At 45.4% G+C, this 15,542-nt stretch overlaps 1 protein-coding gene across 1 annotated transcript in view; it reads right to left on the bottom strand.

Moving 5' to 3' along the window:
• Positions 1 to 7,532: 7,532 nt before the first annotated feature.
• LOC126484985 (probable RNA-binding protein CG14230) overlaps positions 7,533 to 15,542 on the bottom strand; it is a 90,754-nt gene continuing 82,744 nt past the window's right edge. Inside the window, 1 exon segment of the mRNA XM_050108591.1 lies at positions 7,533 to 8,097. Within this exon segment, the coding sequence (XP_049964548.1) occupies positions 7,916 to 8,097 (182 nt within the window). The 3' untranslated portion in view covers positions 7,533 to 7,915.

The following is a 15,542-nucleotide window of genomic DNA, read 5'->3' as shown; positions in this document are numbered from 1 at the left end:
GTCAGATTAGTGTGTGTGTGTGTGTGTGTGTGTGTGTGTGTGTGTGTGTGTGTGTGTGTACGAGAGAGAGAGAGAGAGAGAGAGAGAGAGAGAGAGAGAGAGAGAGAGAGAGAGAGGGGGGGAGGGGGGGGGAGTGAGTCCAATACAGATCCATACAGTCTGACATGAGTTTGTTTACAATCAGAATGTTAAGGAGATACTAAATAAACTCTAGTGGCAGATACAAAAAGAAAGGCATTTTTGCACCACGGAGAGGATTACTGTTCCAATTCCAAGAACATTCATGTCATAAAAAGCTGAGCAAAACATCTCACATGATGACTATGAAGAGAAAACAGAGCAACTGAAGTTTCATACAGAGGCTCACCAACAGTCAGTCATCCTTCTATTCTCTCACGCCCCCCCCCCCTCTCTCTCTCTCTCTCTCTCTCTCTCTCTTTCTCTCTTGCCCCCCCCCCCCCCCCAACACACACACACACACACAAAATATCAATGAATGGAACATGAAACAGGGAAAGGGGAAATGACAACAGAGCCCGAAGTACCCTATGCTGCACACTTCAAAATGGCTTGTGGATTACAAATATAAAAGCAGATGCCACAAAATTCTTAAACTATTATCTGGGAACAAAATACATAACTGCACTAATCACAATTCCTCTCATGTTCAATCAGACAATTTCAGACACAGAAAATTAAAGAAGTACGAGGTTCTGCTAGAAAAGTAACACCTCATTTTTTTTTTTTTTTTAAATTCCGTTTGAGGTAATAAGCATCATGCATATCTGCGTATTACTCAGTCGACTTTCCTGCTTTGGTGATGCAAGTTATAGCCCCTTGCCACCAGAGGGCTCCAAACTGATTAATTGGTTTTATAGAGTTAAAGGAACCAAACTGCAAGGTCACCCGTCCCTTCATGCTATATGCATCGAACCAAGAATAATCCTCAGCAGAAGGATACAAAAAGCAAATCCTGGGAAGACTGATTGTAACCAAGATATAAGACAGCTAGATAACTGCAAGGAGAAGTTCGAGAGAAGTGAGAGGGAGTAAGGTGGGTGAGCCACTCTACCCAGAATGCAGTTGGAGGTCCCTGGGGCATGGTATGTGGTGGGAGATGCACCCTCTGCAACTGACCAGCACTACCTCACCCTCCATCAGCCCAGGAAAACATGTAGCATAGACCGGATGATAAAATTTTAGGAAAGACAAAACATTAAAAATGGGAAATATAGAAGAATAAGGAGAATAAAACGGTAGGATGGGTAGGACTAGGCCAGATCAACCAGCAAGGGTCACAGTAGGTACCCTGGGCCAGAGCAGGTGAGAGATGCCCCTCCAACCCCTCAGGCAGTCAATGAAGCCAAAGTGCCCCACCTCCCACAGATGAGTAGAAACAACCTTCACAGGTGAAATTTAAAGCAAGGCATCATCCCCTAGCACGAGAGGTAATGAGTCAGTAAGTTCACAATATCGCTGCAAAGCAGGCAAATTTCAGTACTCTAGTAGGATGTCGGCCACCGTCAGGCGGACACCACATCGACAGTAAGGTGGTAGCCAACACAGGACAGTGGACTCCCAATGAGAAGTATAAAGGAAGACTGCTAAGTGCTTTTGGTCTCCTTTATTGCCCTCAGTTTGTTTGGGGAGCGCAGCGTGGACTAATTGGAGTTCCAGAACTCCAGCTTTTGATGGCATAGAGTAAACTGCATACCCAATTCTGGGAGCCCAATTACCAAAATTGTCATCTTGTTAGCCAACCGATCAGTATTTTCATTCCCTGAGGTCTCCACATGTCCAGGGGCCCAAACAAAGATGACAGCCTGTCCAGCTTGATGGAGGTCAGAAAGAAGATACTGGATAGTTGTGACCAATGGGTGATGAGGGTAGCACTGGTGTATAGCCTGAAGGCTGCTCAGGGAGTCGCTGCAGATTAAAAGTATCTTACATGGGCTAAGGGCTTGTTTGAGACCACCAATTCCGCAGTGATGACACTGCATCCACTCTGCAGGGACTGCACCTTGCATGTGTGTATGCAAAACCGGTTCATTCATTCATCGGCCATTGAGCCATCAGCGTATACCACTTCCGAACACAGAAACACATCGAGGACTGTCAAGAAAAGGCGACGAAAAACAATGGGGTCAATTGAATCTTTCACTCCAAAGGATAAATCAAGACAGATCCTTGGGCGTGCATGCGATTATTGCTCCCTGACAAGAAAAGACTGGGGGGTGGGGGTGGGGGGTGGGGGGTGGGGGGCTGGAGTTGGAGTCCAGAGCAGAGACACTGTAGTTGAACTGCAACTGTGATCTCACTTCTGGGTCTCTGTTGTGGGAGGTGGATCTACCTACTAGGAAAAGGACACAGCAATTCAGATGCTCAGGGAAGCCATGAACAACTATATTGTCATTGGGTAGCTATTGTTGGTGACCTGATCTGTAGTAGAGTGATCCCAGCCTCCATTAGTATGCTGTTCACAGGGCTAGTTTGACAGGCTGCTGTTGCAAGTCGGATCTCATAGTGGTGTATCAGATCCAGGAACCGCAGTACTGAGAGCAATGGCGAACAATATGCTAGACTCCCATAATCAAGATGGGAGACGCAGGCCTTCGTAAAGTTGCAGAAGGGTAGTGTGGTCTGCATGCAAGCTGGTGTTACTGAGGGAGTGAAGTGTATTTAGGTGTAGCCAGCATCTTTGCCTAAGTTGATGGCAAAGATGGGGAAGCCACATTAAATGGGCATTGAAGACCAGTCCCAAAAAGTGATACATCGGCACCGCATTGAGTAATTGGTCATCGAAGTAATGATCTGGTTGTGGATGAACAGTAGGATGTCAACAGAAGGGCATGATGTGAGTCTTGGTGGCCATAAACTGAAAGCCATGGGTGAACGCCCATAACTGTGCCATTCGAATTGTCTCCTGAAGTCAATGTTCAACAATACACACACTACAAGAGCAATAGTAAAAACAAAACTAGTCAGAATACAAGGAGTGTCATACTGAAGACCACACAACTGCTGCTGGGCCATTGATGGCCACTAGAAAGAGAGAGACCCTCAATACAGAGCCCTGTGGGACCTCATTCTCTTGGTACTGTGGGAAGCACCGACTTAAACCCAGAAAATATGGTGTGACAAGAAGTTCTGTAAAAAATCAGAAGCAGGCCCAGAGACCCGATCAGGTAAGGTATCAAGGATGTGGTGTCCCCATGTGATGTCATAAACCTTTTATAGGTCGAAGAAGACAGCAATAAGGTGCTGACATTGGTCAAAAGCTGTCCAGGTGGCACACTCCAGGAAAGCCAAATTGTCAGCAGTGGAACAGCTTAGCAAAAACTGCCCTGGGATGGAGCCCAAAGACTCCAAGACTCAAAGAACTAAAACAGCTGCTACCTCAGCGTGTATTCGAGCAACTTACAGAAAACACTGGTGAGACTAATTGGGCAATAGCTGTCCATCTCTAGGGGCTGCTAACCCAATTTCAGCAAACGGGAAAACAGTGCTTTCTTGCCATTAAGATGGGAACTCGCTCTCACTCCAGATACGGTAAGGTAAGATGACATGGACAATACGCCAATAGGTGTTTGAGCATTTGGTTTTGGATGTGCTACAGCCCTGGGATACAACAGAATTCTCACTCACTGAATGGAGCATTATAGGGTTCCAGGTGGCATGTAGCGAAAAATAAGTGCATTTGCTCCACCCACTGTTTGAGGACATGAAAGGCAGGTTGATAGTTCTCAGATGCAGAGACTCGAGCATAATGCAGAGCAAAATGTTCAGTGACAGCGTATGAGTCAGTAAGGCAACTCTGTTCAAGGAAATACCAGGTACACCTGTGTGGGGCTGATATCCATAAAGGCATCTGATCTTCATCCAAATCTGCAAAGGAGGCGTGTGTGGCCCAATGGTTGAAACATACAGTTGCCCGGATTCTTGCTTCCATTATTTTATGAGGTGCAGGCGCAGGCTTCAGGTGGCTGACCCGGCCATGGAGCCATTTAAAGGCAATGAGGTGCTGCATCGATGGATGCAGTCTCTAATGGCCTCGGCAGTTTCAGAGGTCCATCTAGGTACTATATACCTTTGGGGGGGGGGGGGGGGGGGGCATCCCGAAGAATAGGGGATCGCCAAGTTGACTGCCAACAGAATGACCGCTGTTACACTCGAGACAGCCATGCCAATATCACCATGTAGTGGAAGTGAAAGCATCCAATCAACAGTTTTGAGAGCCCGTCAATGGGTGCGTTAAGTTCCGTGTGCCACAATGAAGTATATGGGGGAACCAGCATTCAAGAGACAAAGATCAAGATCTGCCAGCAAGTTTTTGAAGTCTTTAATGCAGCCAGTGATTGTGGTTCCACCCCACAAAAGGTTGAGGGCATTGAAGTTGCCCAAGATTAGTGAAGGTGGGAGGAGCTGAGAAACCAACGCAGACAATATGTTCTGAGGCACTTCACCATCAGGAGGGAAATTAACATTACAGATGGTAAAATCCTGAAATGCCCTTACCCGAACAGCCACAGCCACAGCCTCCCAATATGTATCAAGAGGCACAATTTTGCTATATGTACAATCCAGAACATAAGTGCAAACTCTGCCCGACACCCTATCATAGTCGGCATTATTCTTAAAATATCTCTGGTAACAATGAAAGGTAGGAGTTTGTGTAGCTGGAAACCAAGTTTCCTGAAGAGTAATGCAGAAAGCAGAGGAGGAGATTATGTCATAGCTCAGCCAGATAGTGGAAAAAACGCTACATTTCCACTGGAGAATCATGTTGCTTGTATAATGTGAGGGTGTGAAGGGACCAAGGAGGCAGGTTACGCCCCAAGGACACCTGCTGCCACTGTTTGAAAGGTTATGGTATCAACAAATATACATTCTGAGTAACTTGCGGTGCAATCTGAAGCGTCAGGGGCACCATGGATTGTCACCTCGGCCACAGAGTGGAACATGTGGGATCAGGTGTTGCGGGAGCCATCAGAATCTCCTTCGTCTTTGATACCTTATTTTTATCTTTCTTCTCCTTAGGGCTTTCAGATGACTGGGAGGGCTTCCCTGAATTAATTTCAGGCACTGAGAAAGATCACAAAGTCCTACAACCAGCAGCCTGTGGCTCCTTCAGACATTGGCTGGTATCTGTCGCAGACTGGCAGAAACCTCAGAGAGGAGTGTCCCATGGGACCCTTTCCTGGCATGAAATGCCACACAAGGGTGACGTATCTTGGGCTGGGGGATGCGGGTCGACATCCCTGGTGAGTGGGGGAGCCATTGCTCCTAAAGTAGGTGTGGGGGCAAAGTGGCAGAAGGAGAGCCCCAACCATCAGGTGGGCAGGGAGTGTCAAGCAGCCCTGAGGGCCCACTGTAGCAGGCATAATGAGTGAGAGTACTGTTGTCAGTGAGGATGACATCATCATAGTAGTAGCATTTGACATTGACATGTGTGCAGGATTTAGACACTAGTACTTTGTATTGGTCCCTTGGTATGTTAGTCCCAGAGTCTTATATTTCTGTATTTAAACTCTGTCTGGTTAGCAGGGAGAATGGTGATCACAGCTGACACAGACGGGTTGGGGGGCATGAGAAAGATTTGCATGCAATGGTTGTCCACAGTCCCTACAGACAGGGTTGGTGTTGCAATGTGAACATGTGCCCAACTTTTATGCATCTGAAGCACCGCATGCAAGAGGGGAGGGGGGGGGGGGGTGTCAAACATATGGTTTCACATCACATCAGTATACCACCACCTTAACAGTTTCAGGAAACAAATCCCCCTCAAACGTCAAGATGAAGGCCCTGGTGGCAACCCTTTAACCACTGGCCACCTACAGACATGACGGAGACAGTGTACACCCCGTGGATCCAAGTTGGCGTGTAGCTCATCATCCGAATGCAAGAGAAGATCATGGTGGAGAACGATGCCTTGAACCATATTTAATCTATTATGGGGAGTGGTAGTCTCCCAGCCAATCAGAAGCAAGCAACACCCATGACTGGGCAGGGGACACTGTTTCAATCAAAACTGACCCACTCTTCATTTTGGAGACAGGTGCAAGTTGCCAAATTTGTCCTCATTATTCTATACAAATAATAAAGTGTGGCCAAAAAGGAATCCCCATCTCACCTTGTACGAATTGGGATTGGGGAAGAGGGGGGGGAGTAGTATTCCTCTGCTTGTCACTTAGCCCTACATGCCTCCCACAGTGTCACGAAGTGGACATTTTGATGTTGTAGCTCTCTGTATTGAATGAGTTACTTCCTTCTTAAGAGGCTGCTGGGGCTGTAAAACCACCATTGTGAGCAAGCTTCATATGCAAGTCATCTGCCATAGTATGACCCACTCCGAACAGAGGCTCTTCCCACAGGTGCCACCTAGCCTCAACAAGGGCTACGTGGCCAGTAATCCGTTGCTCGGAGTCCTTGTGCCCCAGTCATGATAGGCACATACTCTTTGGCATACGCAGGGAGTTTCCACCTCAGGCACCAAAAGTGAGATCCCTGCATGAGTCAGGGGGCTACCACCTTGCAGTTACTTGGCAACCCACCAATAACCGGATGGAAAGAACAGACGCTAAGGTGGAATGGCAAAATGATGGAACACACACCACATTGGGTGACCTTTCTTGCATGATCTGCACATCTGAAATATTTGGAAAACTGGTGGCAGGTTGAATCCAACAATGGAGACAACATATTCATTAACGAAAAGGTGCTGAGAGCAATGGAAGTGAAATGGAAAGCTAGGGTCCTAAGTCATGTACCAAGTCCACGTGGGGTCTGTAGGGAGGCCATCCAATGGAAAGGCATTAGGGGAAAGGGACAGTGGAAGCATGCACAAGTAGCAAAGAAAGGGAGAAAGGGCAGTAGTGCTTCAAAGGCTGGGGCACCATGGTAACCAATGACACACTGACAAAAGAGTTGAGCGTCCCCACATGGGGGGGCGGCACTCAGAATTGTAGCATACAACATGGTGGCATGTAACATAACTACATGAGTGTGAGAAACAAAATGCTGTAAACCATCAGAAAAACTAAAAGTGCAAATTTGAAGAGTTCATAAATATATATAGAGCACCCTCTCCTTCAACACGACAATGGCATACCACATGAGCACTGTTACATCTGTAGCAATCCGGCACCCTGGGTTCACTGTCATTGATCATCCACCATACAGTACTGAACTGACCCAATCAAATTTTCAGACTTCCAAAACTTGAAGAACATCTTCAAGGCTTCACTTTGTTAGTGATGAAGCAGTGCAAGAGATGAGGTTGTGGCTCTGTCAACAAAGTAAAATATTCTACAGTGATGGTATCAACAAACTGGTGTCTCGTTAGGAGAAATCTGTTAATTTACAGATGTAGAATGATAATTTAGCTTTTTTATTTAAAAAGCTTTAAGAGTTTTAACATAAAAAATTTGGAGGTATCACTTTTTTCAGCACACCCTCATAAACGTAATGTTCACACAGAACCTTCAGTTTCGCGGCTTTATTTCCCCAGTTGAGATTAATAATTTAAAACTCAGTTACATTAAAATACTCTTCATTTTATACAAAGTTTATGTACAAATTGATCTTCTACAGGTAGTATTAAATAAAAAAATATACTTGTGATCAGTTATCCATAGTCTCTTCCCTTTCCAATGTGGGCTTATAAAGACAACAGCTTCCTATTTCTTGCAAAAATTCAATACGCACTCTTGTTTTAAATTCTGGTTTATGTTTTTCAGTAAAAAGGAGAGATAAAAGTTATAAAAGATTTGTGCAAAATAGATTTCTTCACACACTCGTTATAAAGAAACAGCTGTCTCCACAGATAAAGCACCAAAATTAAAATCACAAATCCATCAGCACCAAACTGCACAACACAAATGAGGTACATTTTACATAACATGTAACCTCAGTTATCTTAATGTTTACTTTTTTTCCCTGCGTGTTTTTTCTTCTGGCCACCAAGCTTTTTCTTCCAAGGTCTTTTTTTCCTCATGTTGTTCTTTATTTTTGCTCTAATGATTAGCTTTAATTCCCTACGCCTTTTTGAAAATTCCTCTTCTCCAATCCTTTTTGCTGTTGTGATAAACTCTAGTCCCTCTGAAAAAAAGTTAATCACTCTGTTACAGTAATGCAAATTTATTATATATAAAAATAGTACTGTTGGTATGTTTGTCATGTGAAAAACAAAAGTTTACAACTCAATACAATGTTATTTTCCAGTAGTACACTGTCCTATAAAATAATAGCAGCTGTGAAACATCTGTAAAGACTACATAAGAATACTTTTATGCTGCAGCCTCGCTGCTGTCATCTCGCTGCTTGCGCATCACACCTCACTACTCGCCAGGAACCTCGTTACGCTTACACTGCAGCCTCGCTGGTCGCTGGGAGTAATTACCCTGCAGCTATTCACATAGCTAGCAGAATGCTAGCAGAGTCAAACAGAGCACTGCTGGAATGACCTTGAAGCAGCCCATCACTGCTCAAGTTCCCGGACATGTGGCAATGATTGTGATTGATATCACCACCTGGCGAGGATCATAGCGAGCAGCGTAGCAAGCAGCAATGATGCAGGTCAAATGGGCTGGTGAGACTGTGGCCTTGTTCCTGCATCACCAGGCCATGCCGGTGAGCAACAAGCATTGATGTGGCAGCATAAACACACTGTTGTTATTGTTGTGGTCTTCAGTCCTCAGACTGGTTTGATGCAGCTCTCCATGCTACACTATTCTGTGCAAACTTCTTCATCTCCCAGTACTTACTGCAACCTACATCCTTCTGAATCTGTTTAATGTAATCATCTCTTGGTCTCCCTCTACGATTTTTACCCTCCACACTGCCCTCCAATACTAAACTGGTGATCCCTTGATGCCTCAGAATATGTCCTACCAACCAATCCCTTCTTCTAGTCAAGTTGTGCCACAAACTTCTCTTCTCCCCAATCCTATTCAATACCTGCTCATTAGTTATATGATCTAACCATCTAATCTTCAGCATTCTTCTGTAGCACCACATTTCGGAAGCTTCTATTCTCTTCTTGTCCAAATTAGTTACCATCCATGTTTCACTTCCATACATGGCTACGCTCCATACAAATACTTTCAGAAATGACTTCCTGACACTTAAATCTATACTCGATGTTAACAAATTTCTCTTCTTCAGAAACGCTTGCCTTGCCATTGCCAGTCTACATTTTATATCCTCTCTACTTCGACCATCATCAGTTATTTTGCTCCCCAAATAGCAAACTCCTTTACTACTTGAAGTGTCTCATTTCCTAATCTAAGTCCCTCAGCATCACCCGACTTAATTCGACTACATTCCATTATCCTCGTTTTGCTTTTGTTGATTTTCATCTTATACCCTCCTTTCATGACACTGTCCATTGCATTCAACTGCTCTTCCGCGTCCTTCGCTGTCTCTGACAGAATTACAATGTCATCGGCGAACCTCAAAGTTTTTATTTCTTCTCCATGGATTTTAATACCTACTCCGAATTTTTCTTTTGTTTCCTTCACTGCTTGCTCAATATACAGATTGACTAACATCGGGGACAGGCTACAACCCTGTCTCCCTTCCCATCCACTGCTTCTCTTTCATGCCCCTCGACTCTTATAACTGTCATCTGGTTTCTGCACAAATTGTAAATAGCCTTTCGCTCCCTGTATTTTGCCCCTGCCACCTTCAGAATTTGAAAGAGAGTATTCCAGTCAACATTGTCAAAAGCTTTCTCTAAGTCTACAAATGCTACACTCCTGGAAATGGAAAAAAGAACACATTGACACCGGTGTGTCAGACCCACCATACTTGCTCCGGACACTGCGAGAGGGCTGTACAAGCAATGATCACACGCACGGCACAGCGGACACACCAGGAACCGCGGTGTTGGCCGTCGAATGGCGCTAGCTGCGCAGCATTTGTGCACCGCCACCGTCAGTGTCAGCCAGTTTGCCGTGGCATACGGAGCTCCATCGCAGTCTTTAACACTGGTAGCATGCCGCGACAGCGTGGACGTGAACCGTATGTGCAGTTGACGGACTTTGAGCAAGGGCGTATAGTGGGCATGCGGGAGGCCGGGTGGACGTACCGCCGAACTGCTCAACACGTGGGGCGTGAGGTCTCCACAGTACATCGATGTTGTCGCCAGTGGTCGGCGGAAGGTGCACGTGCCCGTCGACCTGGGACCGGACCGCAGCAACGCACGGATGCACGCCAAGACCGTAGGATCCTACGCAGTGCCGTAGGGGACCGCACCGCCACTTCCCAGCAAATTAGGGACACTGTTGCTCCTGGGGTATCGGCGAGGACCATTCGCAACCGTCTCCATGAAGCTGGGCTACGGTCCCGCACACCGTTAGGCCGTCTTCCGCTCACGCCCCAACATCGTGCAGCCCGCCTCCAGTGGTGTCGCGACAGGCGTGAATGGAGGGACGAATGGAGACGTGTCGTCTTCAGCGATGAGAGTCGCTTCTGCCTTGGTGCCAATGATGGTCGTATGCGTGTTTGGCGCCGTGCAGGTGAGCGCCACAATCAGGACTGCATACGACCGAGGCACACAGGGCCAAAACCCGGCATCATGGTGTGGGGAGCGATCTCCTACACTGGTCGTACACCACTGGTGATCGTCGAGGGGACACTGAATAGTGCACGGTACATCCAAACCGTCATCGAACCCATCGTTCTACCATTCCTAGACCGGCAAGGGAACTTGCTGTTCCAACAGGACAATGCACGTCCGCATGTATCCCGTGCCACCCAACGTGCTCTAGAAGGTGTAAGTCAACTACCCTGGCCAGCAAGATCTCCGGATCTGTCCCCCATTGAGCATGTTTGGGACTGGATGAAGCGTCGTCTCACGCGGTCTGCACGTCCAGCACGAACGCTGGTCCAACTGAGGCGCCGGGTGGAAATGGCATGGCATGCCGTTCCACAGGACTACATCCAGCATCTCTACGATCGTCTCCATGGGAGAATAGCAGCCTGCATTGCTGCGAAAGGTGGATATACACTGTACTAGTGCCGACATTGTGCATGCTCTGTTGCCTGTGGCTATGTGCCTGTGATTCTGTCAGTGTGATCATGTGATGTATCTGACCCCAGGAATGTGTCAATAAAGTTTCCCCTTCCTGGGACAATGAATTCACGGTGTTCTTATTTCAATTTCCAGGAGTGTAGAAACGTAGGTTTGCCTTTCCTTAAGCTAGCTTCTAAGATAAGTCATAGGGTCAGTATTGCCTCATGTGTTCCAATATTTCTACAGAATCCAAACTGATCTTTCCCAAGGTCGGCTTCTACCAGTTTCTCCATTCGTCTGTAAAGAATTTGCATTAGTATTTTGCATCCGTGACTTATTAAACTGATAGTTCGGTAATTTTCACATCTGTCAACCCCTGCTTTCTTTGGGATTGGAATTATTATATTTTTCTTGAAGTCTGAGGTTATTTCGCCTGTCTTATACATCTTGCTCACCAGATGGTAGGGTTTTGTCATGACTGGCTCTCCCAAGGCCGTCAGCAGTTCTAATGGAATGTTGTCTACTCCCAGGGCCTTGTTTCGACTCAGGTCTTTCAGTGCTCTTTCAAACTCTTCGCGCAGTATCGTATCTCCCATTTCATCTTCATCTACATCTTCTTCCATTTCTATAATATTGTCATCTAGTACATCACCCTTGTATAGACCCTCTATATACTCCTTTCACCTTTCTGCTTTCCCTTCTTTGCTTAGAACAGGGTTTCCATCTGAGCTCTTGATAATCATACAAGTGTTTCTCTTTTCTCCAAAGGTCTCTCTAATTTTCCTGTAGGCGGTATCTATCTTACCCCTACTGAGATAAGCTTCTACATCCTTACATTTGTACTCTAGCCATCCCTGCTTAGCCATTTTGCACTTCCTGTTGATCTCATTTTTGAGACGTTTGTATTCCTTTTTGCCTGCTTCATTTACTGCATTTTTATATTTTCTCCTTTCATCAATTAAATTCAATATTTCTTCTGTTACCCAAGGATTTCTACTATCGCTCATCTTTTTACCTACTTGATCCTCTGCTGCCTTCACTATTTCTTTCCTCAAAGCTACCCATTCCTCTTCTACTGTATTTCTTTCCCCCATTCCTGTCAATTGTTCCCTTATACTCTCCCTGAAACTCTGTACAACCTCTGGTTTAGTCAGTTTATCTAGGTCCCATCTCCTTTAATCCCCACCTTTTTGCAGTTTCTTCAGTTTTAATCTACAGATCATAACCAATAGATTGTGATCAGAGTCTACATCTGCCCCTGGAAGTGTCTTACAATTTAAAACCTGGTTCCAAATCTCTGTCTTACCATTATATAATCCATCTGAAACCTGTACGACATCTAAATCCCATCCACTGATACACTGTCATAATTGTAGTCCCATAGAGTACTTAGCACAGGTGGAGACTGATGATAGATCACCATCCTTACTATTTCTGACCTGCATATACCATCACAATAACAACACTACCTATAACGCCCTCTATCATACAAGTTTCTTTATGTTCTGTACAGCACACAACATGACAGTTTTACCCCTGAACTTAGCTTTATTCTGAGTACTCTCATAATTCATACCACAAGGACTGCCTTCACTGGGGCTCTGAGCTCACTCAGTTAAGTGCCAATCTTCAAATAGATAAGTTTGGAGTTTGAACCCCAGTCAGTCCTGGGACATTTGTTCGTGTCCATTTCCATGTCCCACTTACTAGCTTGTACAATGTTAAGCTTGAGGCTGTTGAAAGCTAGTGAGGGCACTCCAAGTTAGGAAACAAAGACATCGTGTAGGCAAAACTGACAGTTTTTGGGTTACCAAAGATAAATGGTAACGGTAGAGCCCTGTGAATTGCAGACACTTTGGGCAGCTGTCCCAGGGTAGAAGTTTCACTTCACAGAATTAACTGGAAACAACACTTAAGACGCTGCTGTAAGGTGTTACAGCAGAAGATGGTCACAAACAGGCACGTCTTAGCATAGGCAGCAAGCTTGATACTTGCTCCTGAGAACAGCGATGTCAATGCGTTTACACAGATCAGAGTGAGATGGGAAATGGGTAAAACCTGATGGAACACCAGATCCCACTCACAAAAGGCCTCAGGGTGGAGCCAAGTGAAGGAGAACACTGTTGTTGCTAGCCATAATATGAAGGGCAGTGATGTTTAGCTTTCAGCTGAACACTGTTGCTACCAAACTTGGAGTTGCTTATGTAAAGGCCAGCAACTTCCCCAACTACAGAGTAGGAGGAGGGAAAGGATCTGAACATGGTTGCCCAAAAGCACCAGGGACACGCAGGGCCCCACATCGGATTGGCTGATACCTACAAAGCGCCAATGGATTTGAGGGCTGATAATAGATATGGAGAAATAGTGTGCCGCCACAACCTTTAAACCCCCCCCCCCCCCTTTTTTGAGTTCCCAGTCAGTTCATCAGGACATCAATGCTGTGCTGCTCACTGGCAGCCTCTGGACAGCCTCGCCAAATCTGTTTTTCTCACTGAAGTCCTGCTCTCAATAACTGTACTTTTAGAATGCATACTGATCTCTAATTCGGTCTTCCCTCTACCTTTGTTAGAACACGATATACGTAAACAAGTTCTGGTGCCAAGTGTGGGGGTTTCATTACAGATTTTTGAGACAGATAGGTACTTCGTACATACTCGACCCAACACCATGGCGGACTGATGACACTGAGCCTCTTATAAGAAGCAGCACTTGCACTCTAAAGGCATCAGACAGGGAGATAAGAACAAAAGAAAGAAGCAGAGGTCCAGAGATCGACGCCAGATAGCAGAAGATGCAGCCAAGGCAGCCTGTCTTCACATGACATGAGGGGATCGCAGGAATGGTCAAAGTGAAAATGAGACAGAGTAGCGGGTGCAGTTCTTAGAGGACTGCCAGGGCAACTACCAGTGGCGACACCATGGTCCAGTAGCAGATGGCATGGGGCACCTTCAAGAATTTTCAACAGCAGCCAGGCAGGATGTGAACAGTGGGTAACATCCCAGCACAACAAAGCTGAAGACAGTGCAACACAGCTAGCATCGTGCCATCACATCCCATCCATCTCAGCGTTCCACTGCGCAGCGCCTTCAGCAGCGGCACTGTCGTAACTTGTCTCTGCACAGCTCATTAGTAACTAAGGTCAGTCATGGCCTCAACCAGAAACACAGGTGCCAGAAGAGGAAGAGGAAGAGGAACAGCAACAGCAGCAGCAGCTAACATTACTATCAGTGATGCCCTCAAACTTATTCCCTGGTTTTCGATGGTATGATATCTGGATTAAATGAATTTATAAATAATATGGACATAGCTTTAGAACTAGTGAGTGAAGCAGATCATCTGATGTTATTAAAATTTGTAAAAACTCCTATTCTGAGTCTTAGATGAAATAAATTGCCCGTGCATGGATTATTTTCCATATGGAAGTAGCAAGACATATTTTGGTATAAATTTACGGTTGTAAGTGTAGCTTGCATTTCTACAACTGTAATATGTTTCGCAGTGGGTAATCAAAGGGCGAACTGATTGCAGATTGGGCCCGTAAAGTAGATTCAGTTGAGTATCAATTTCGTGAGGCTGTCCACGATCAAATGCCAGCATCAGAACTGGCAAGATCTTTTTCATTAATACGAAAATTAAGATGACCCGTATTCATTCAGGAAATCTATGATGAGTACATACACACAGTTGTGCATGCAAGGGGTAAAAACATCATCCTAACTGAGTCCGTCAAGGTAGTTTTGACAAAAGAAATGGAAATTATCACTACCAAAGAAAAAGGGTTCAGTGATAAAAATCCTCTGAGCAAAGGGGGAAAAGTAGCCATTAAGTGTTTCTCAAGTGTGTGTGTGTGTGTGTGTGTGTGTGTGTGTGTGGAGGGTGGGGGGGGGGGGGGGGGGCACACATCTGTTGTTGTTTTTGTGGTTTTCAGTCCAGAGACTGGTTTGATGCAGCTCTCCATGCTACTCTATCCTGTGTAAGCTTCTTCATCTCCCAGTACCTACATCCTTCTGAATCTGTTTCGTGTATTCATTTTGGTCTCCCTCTACGATTTTTACCCTCTGCGCTGCCCTCCAATACTAAATTGGTGATGCCTCAGAATATGTCCTACCAATGAATCCCTTCTTCTAGTCAAGTTGTGCCACAAATTTATCTTCTCCCCAATTCTATTCAGTACTACCTCATCAGTTATGTGATCTACCCATCTAATCTTCAGCATCCTTCTGCAGCACCACATTTTGAAAGCTTCTATTCTCTTTTTGTCTAAACTATTTATCGTCCATGTTTCACTTCCATACATGGCTACACTCCATACAAATACTTTCAGAAAAGTCTTCCTGACACTTAAATCTATGCTCGATGTTAACAAATATCTCTTCTTCAGAAACACTTGCCCTTGCCATTGCCAGTCTACATTTTATATCCTCTCTACTTCGACCATCATTAGTTATTTTGCTCCCCAAATAGCAAAACTCATTTACTACTTTAAGCGTCTCATTTCCTAACCTAATACCCTCAGCATCACCCGATT

This window comes from Schistocerca serialis, chromosome 6, assembly GCF_023864345.2.
Source record: "Schistocerca serialis cubense isolate TAMUIC-IGC-003099 chromosome 6, iqSchSeri2.2, whole genome shotgun sequence".
Classification (NCBI taxonomy): Eukaryota; Metazoa; Arthropoda; class Insecta; order Orthoptera; family Acrididae; genus Schistocerca; species Schistocerca serialis.
This window is presented reverse-complemented; position numbering and strand designations above follow the sequence as displayed.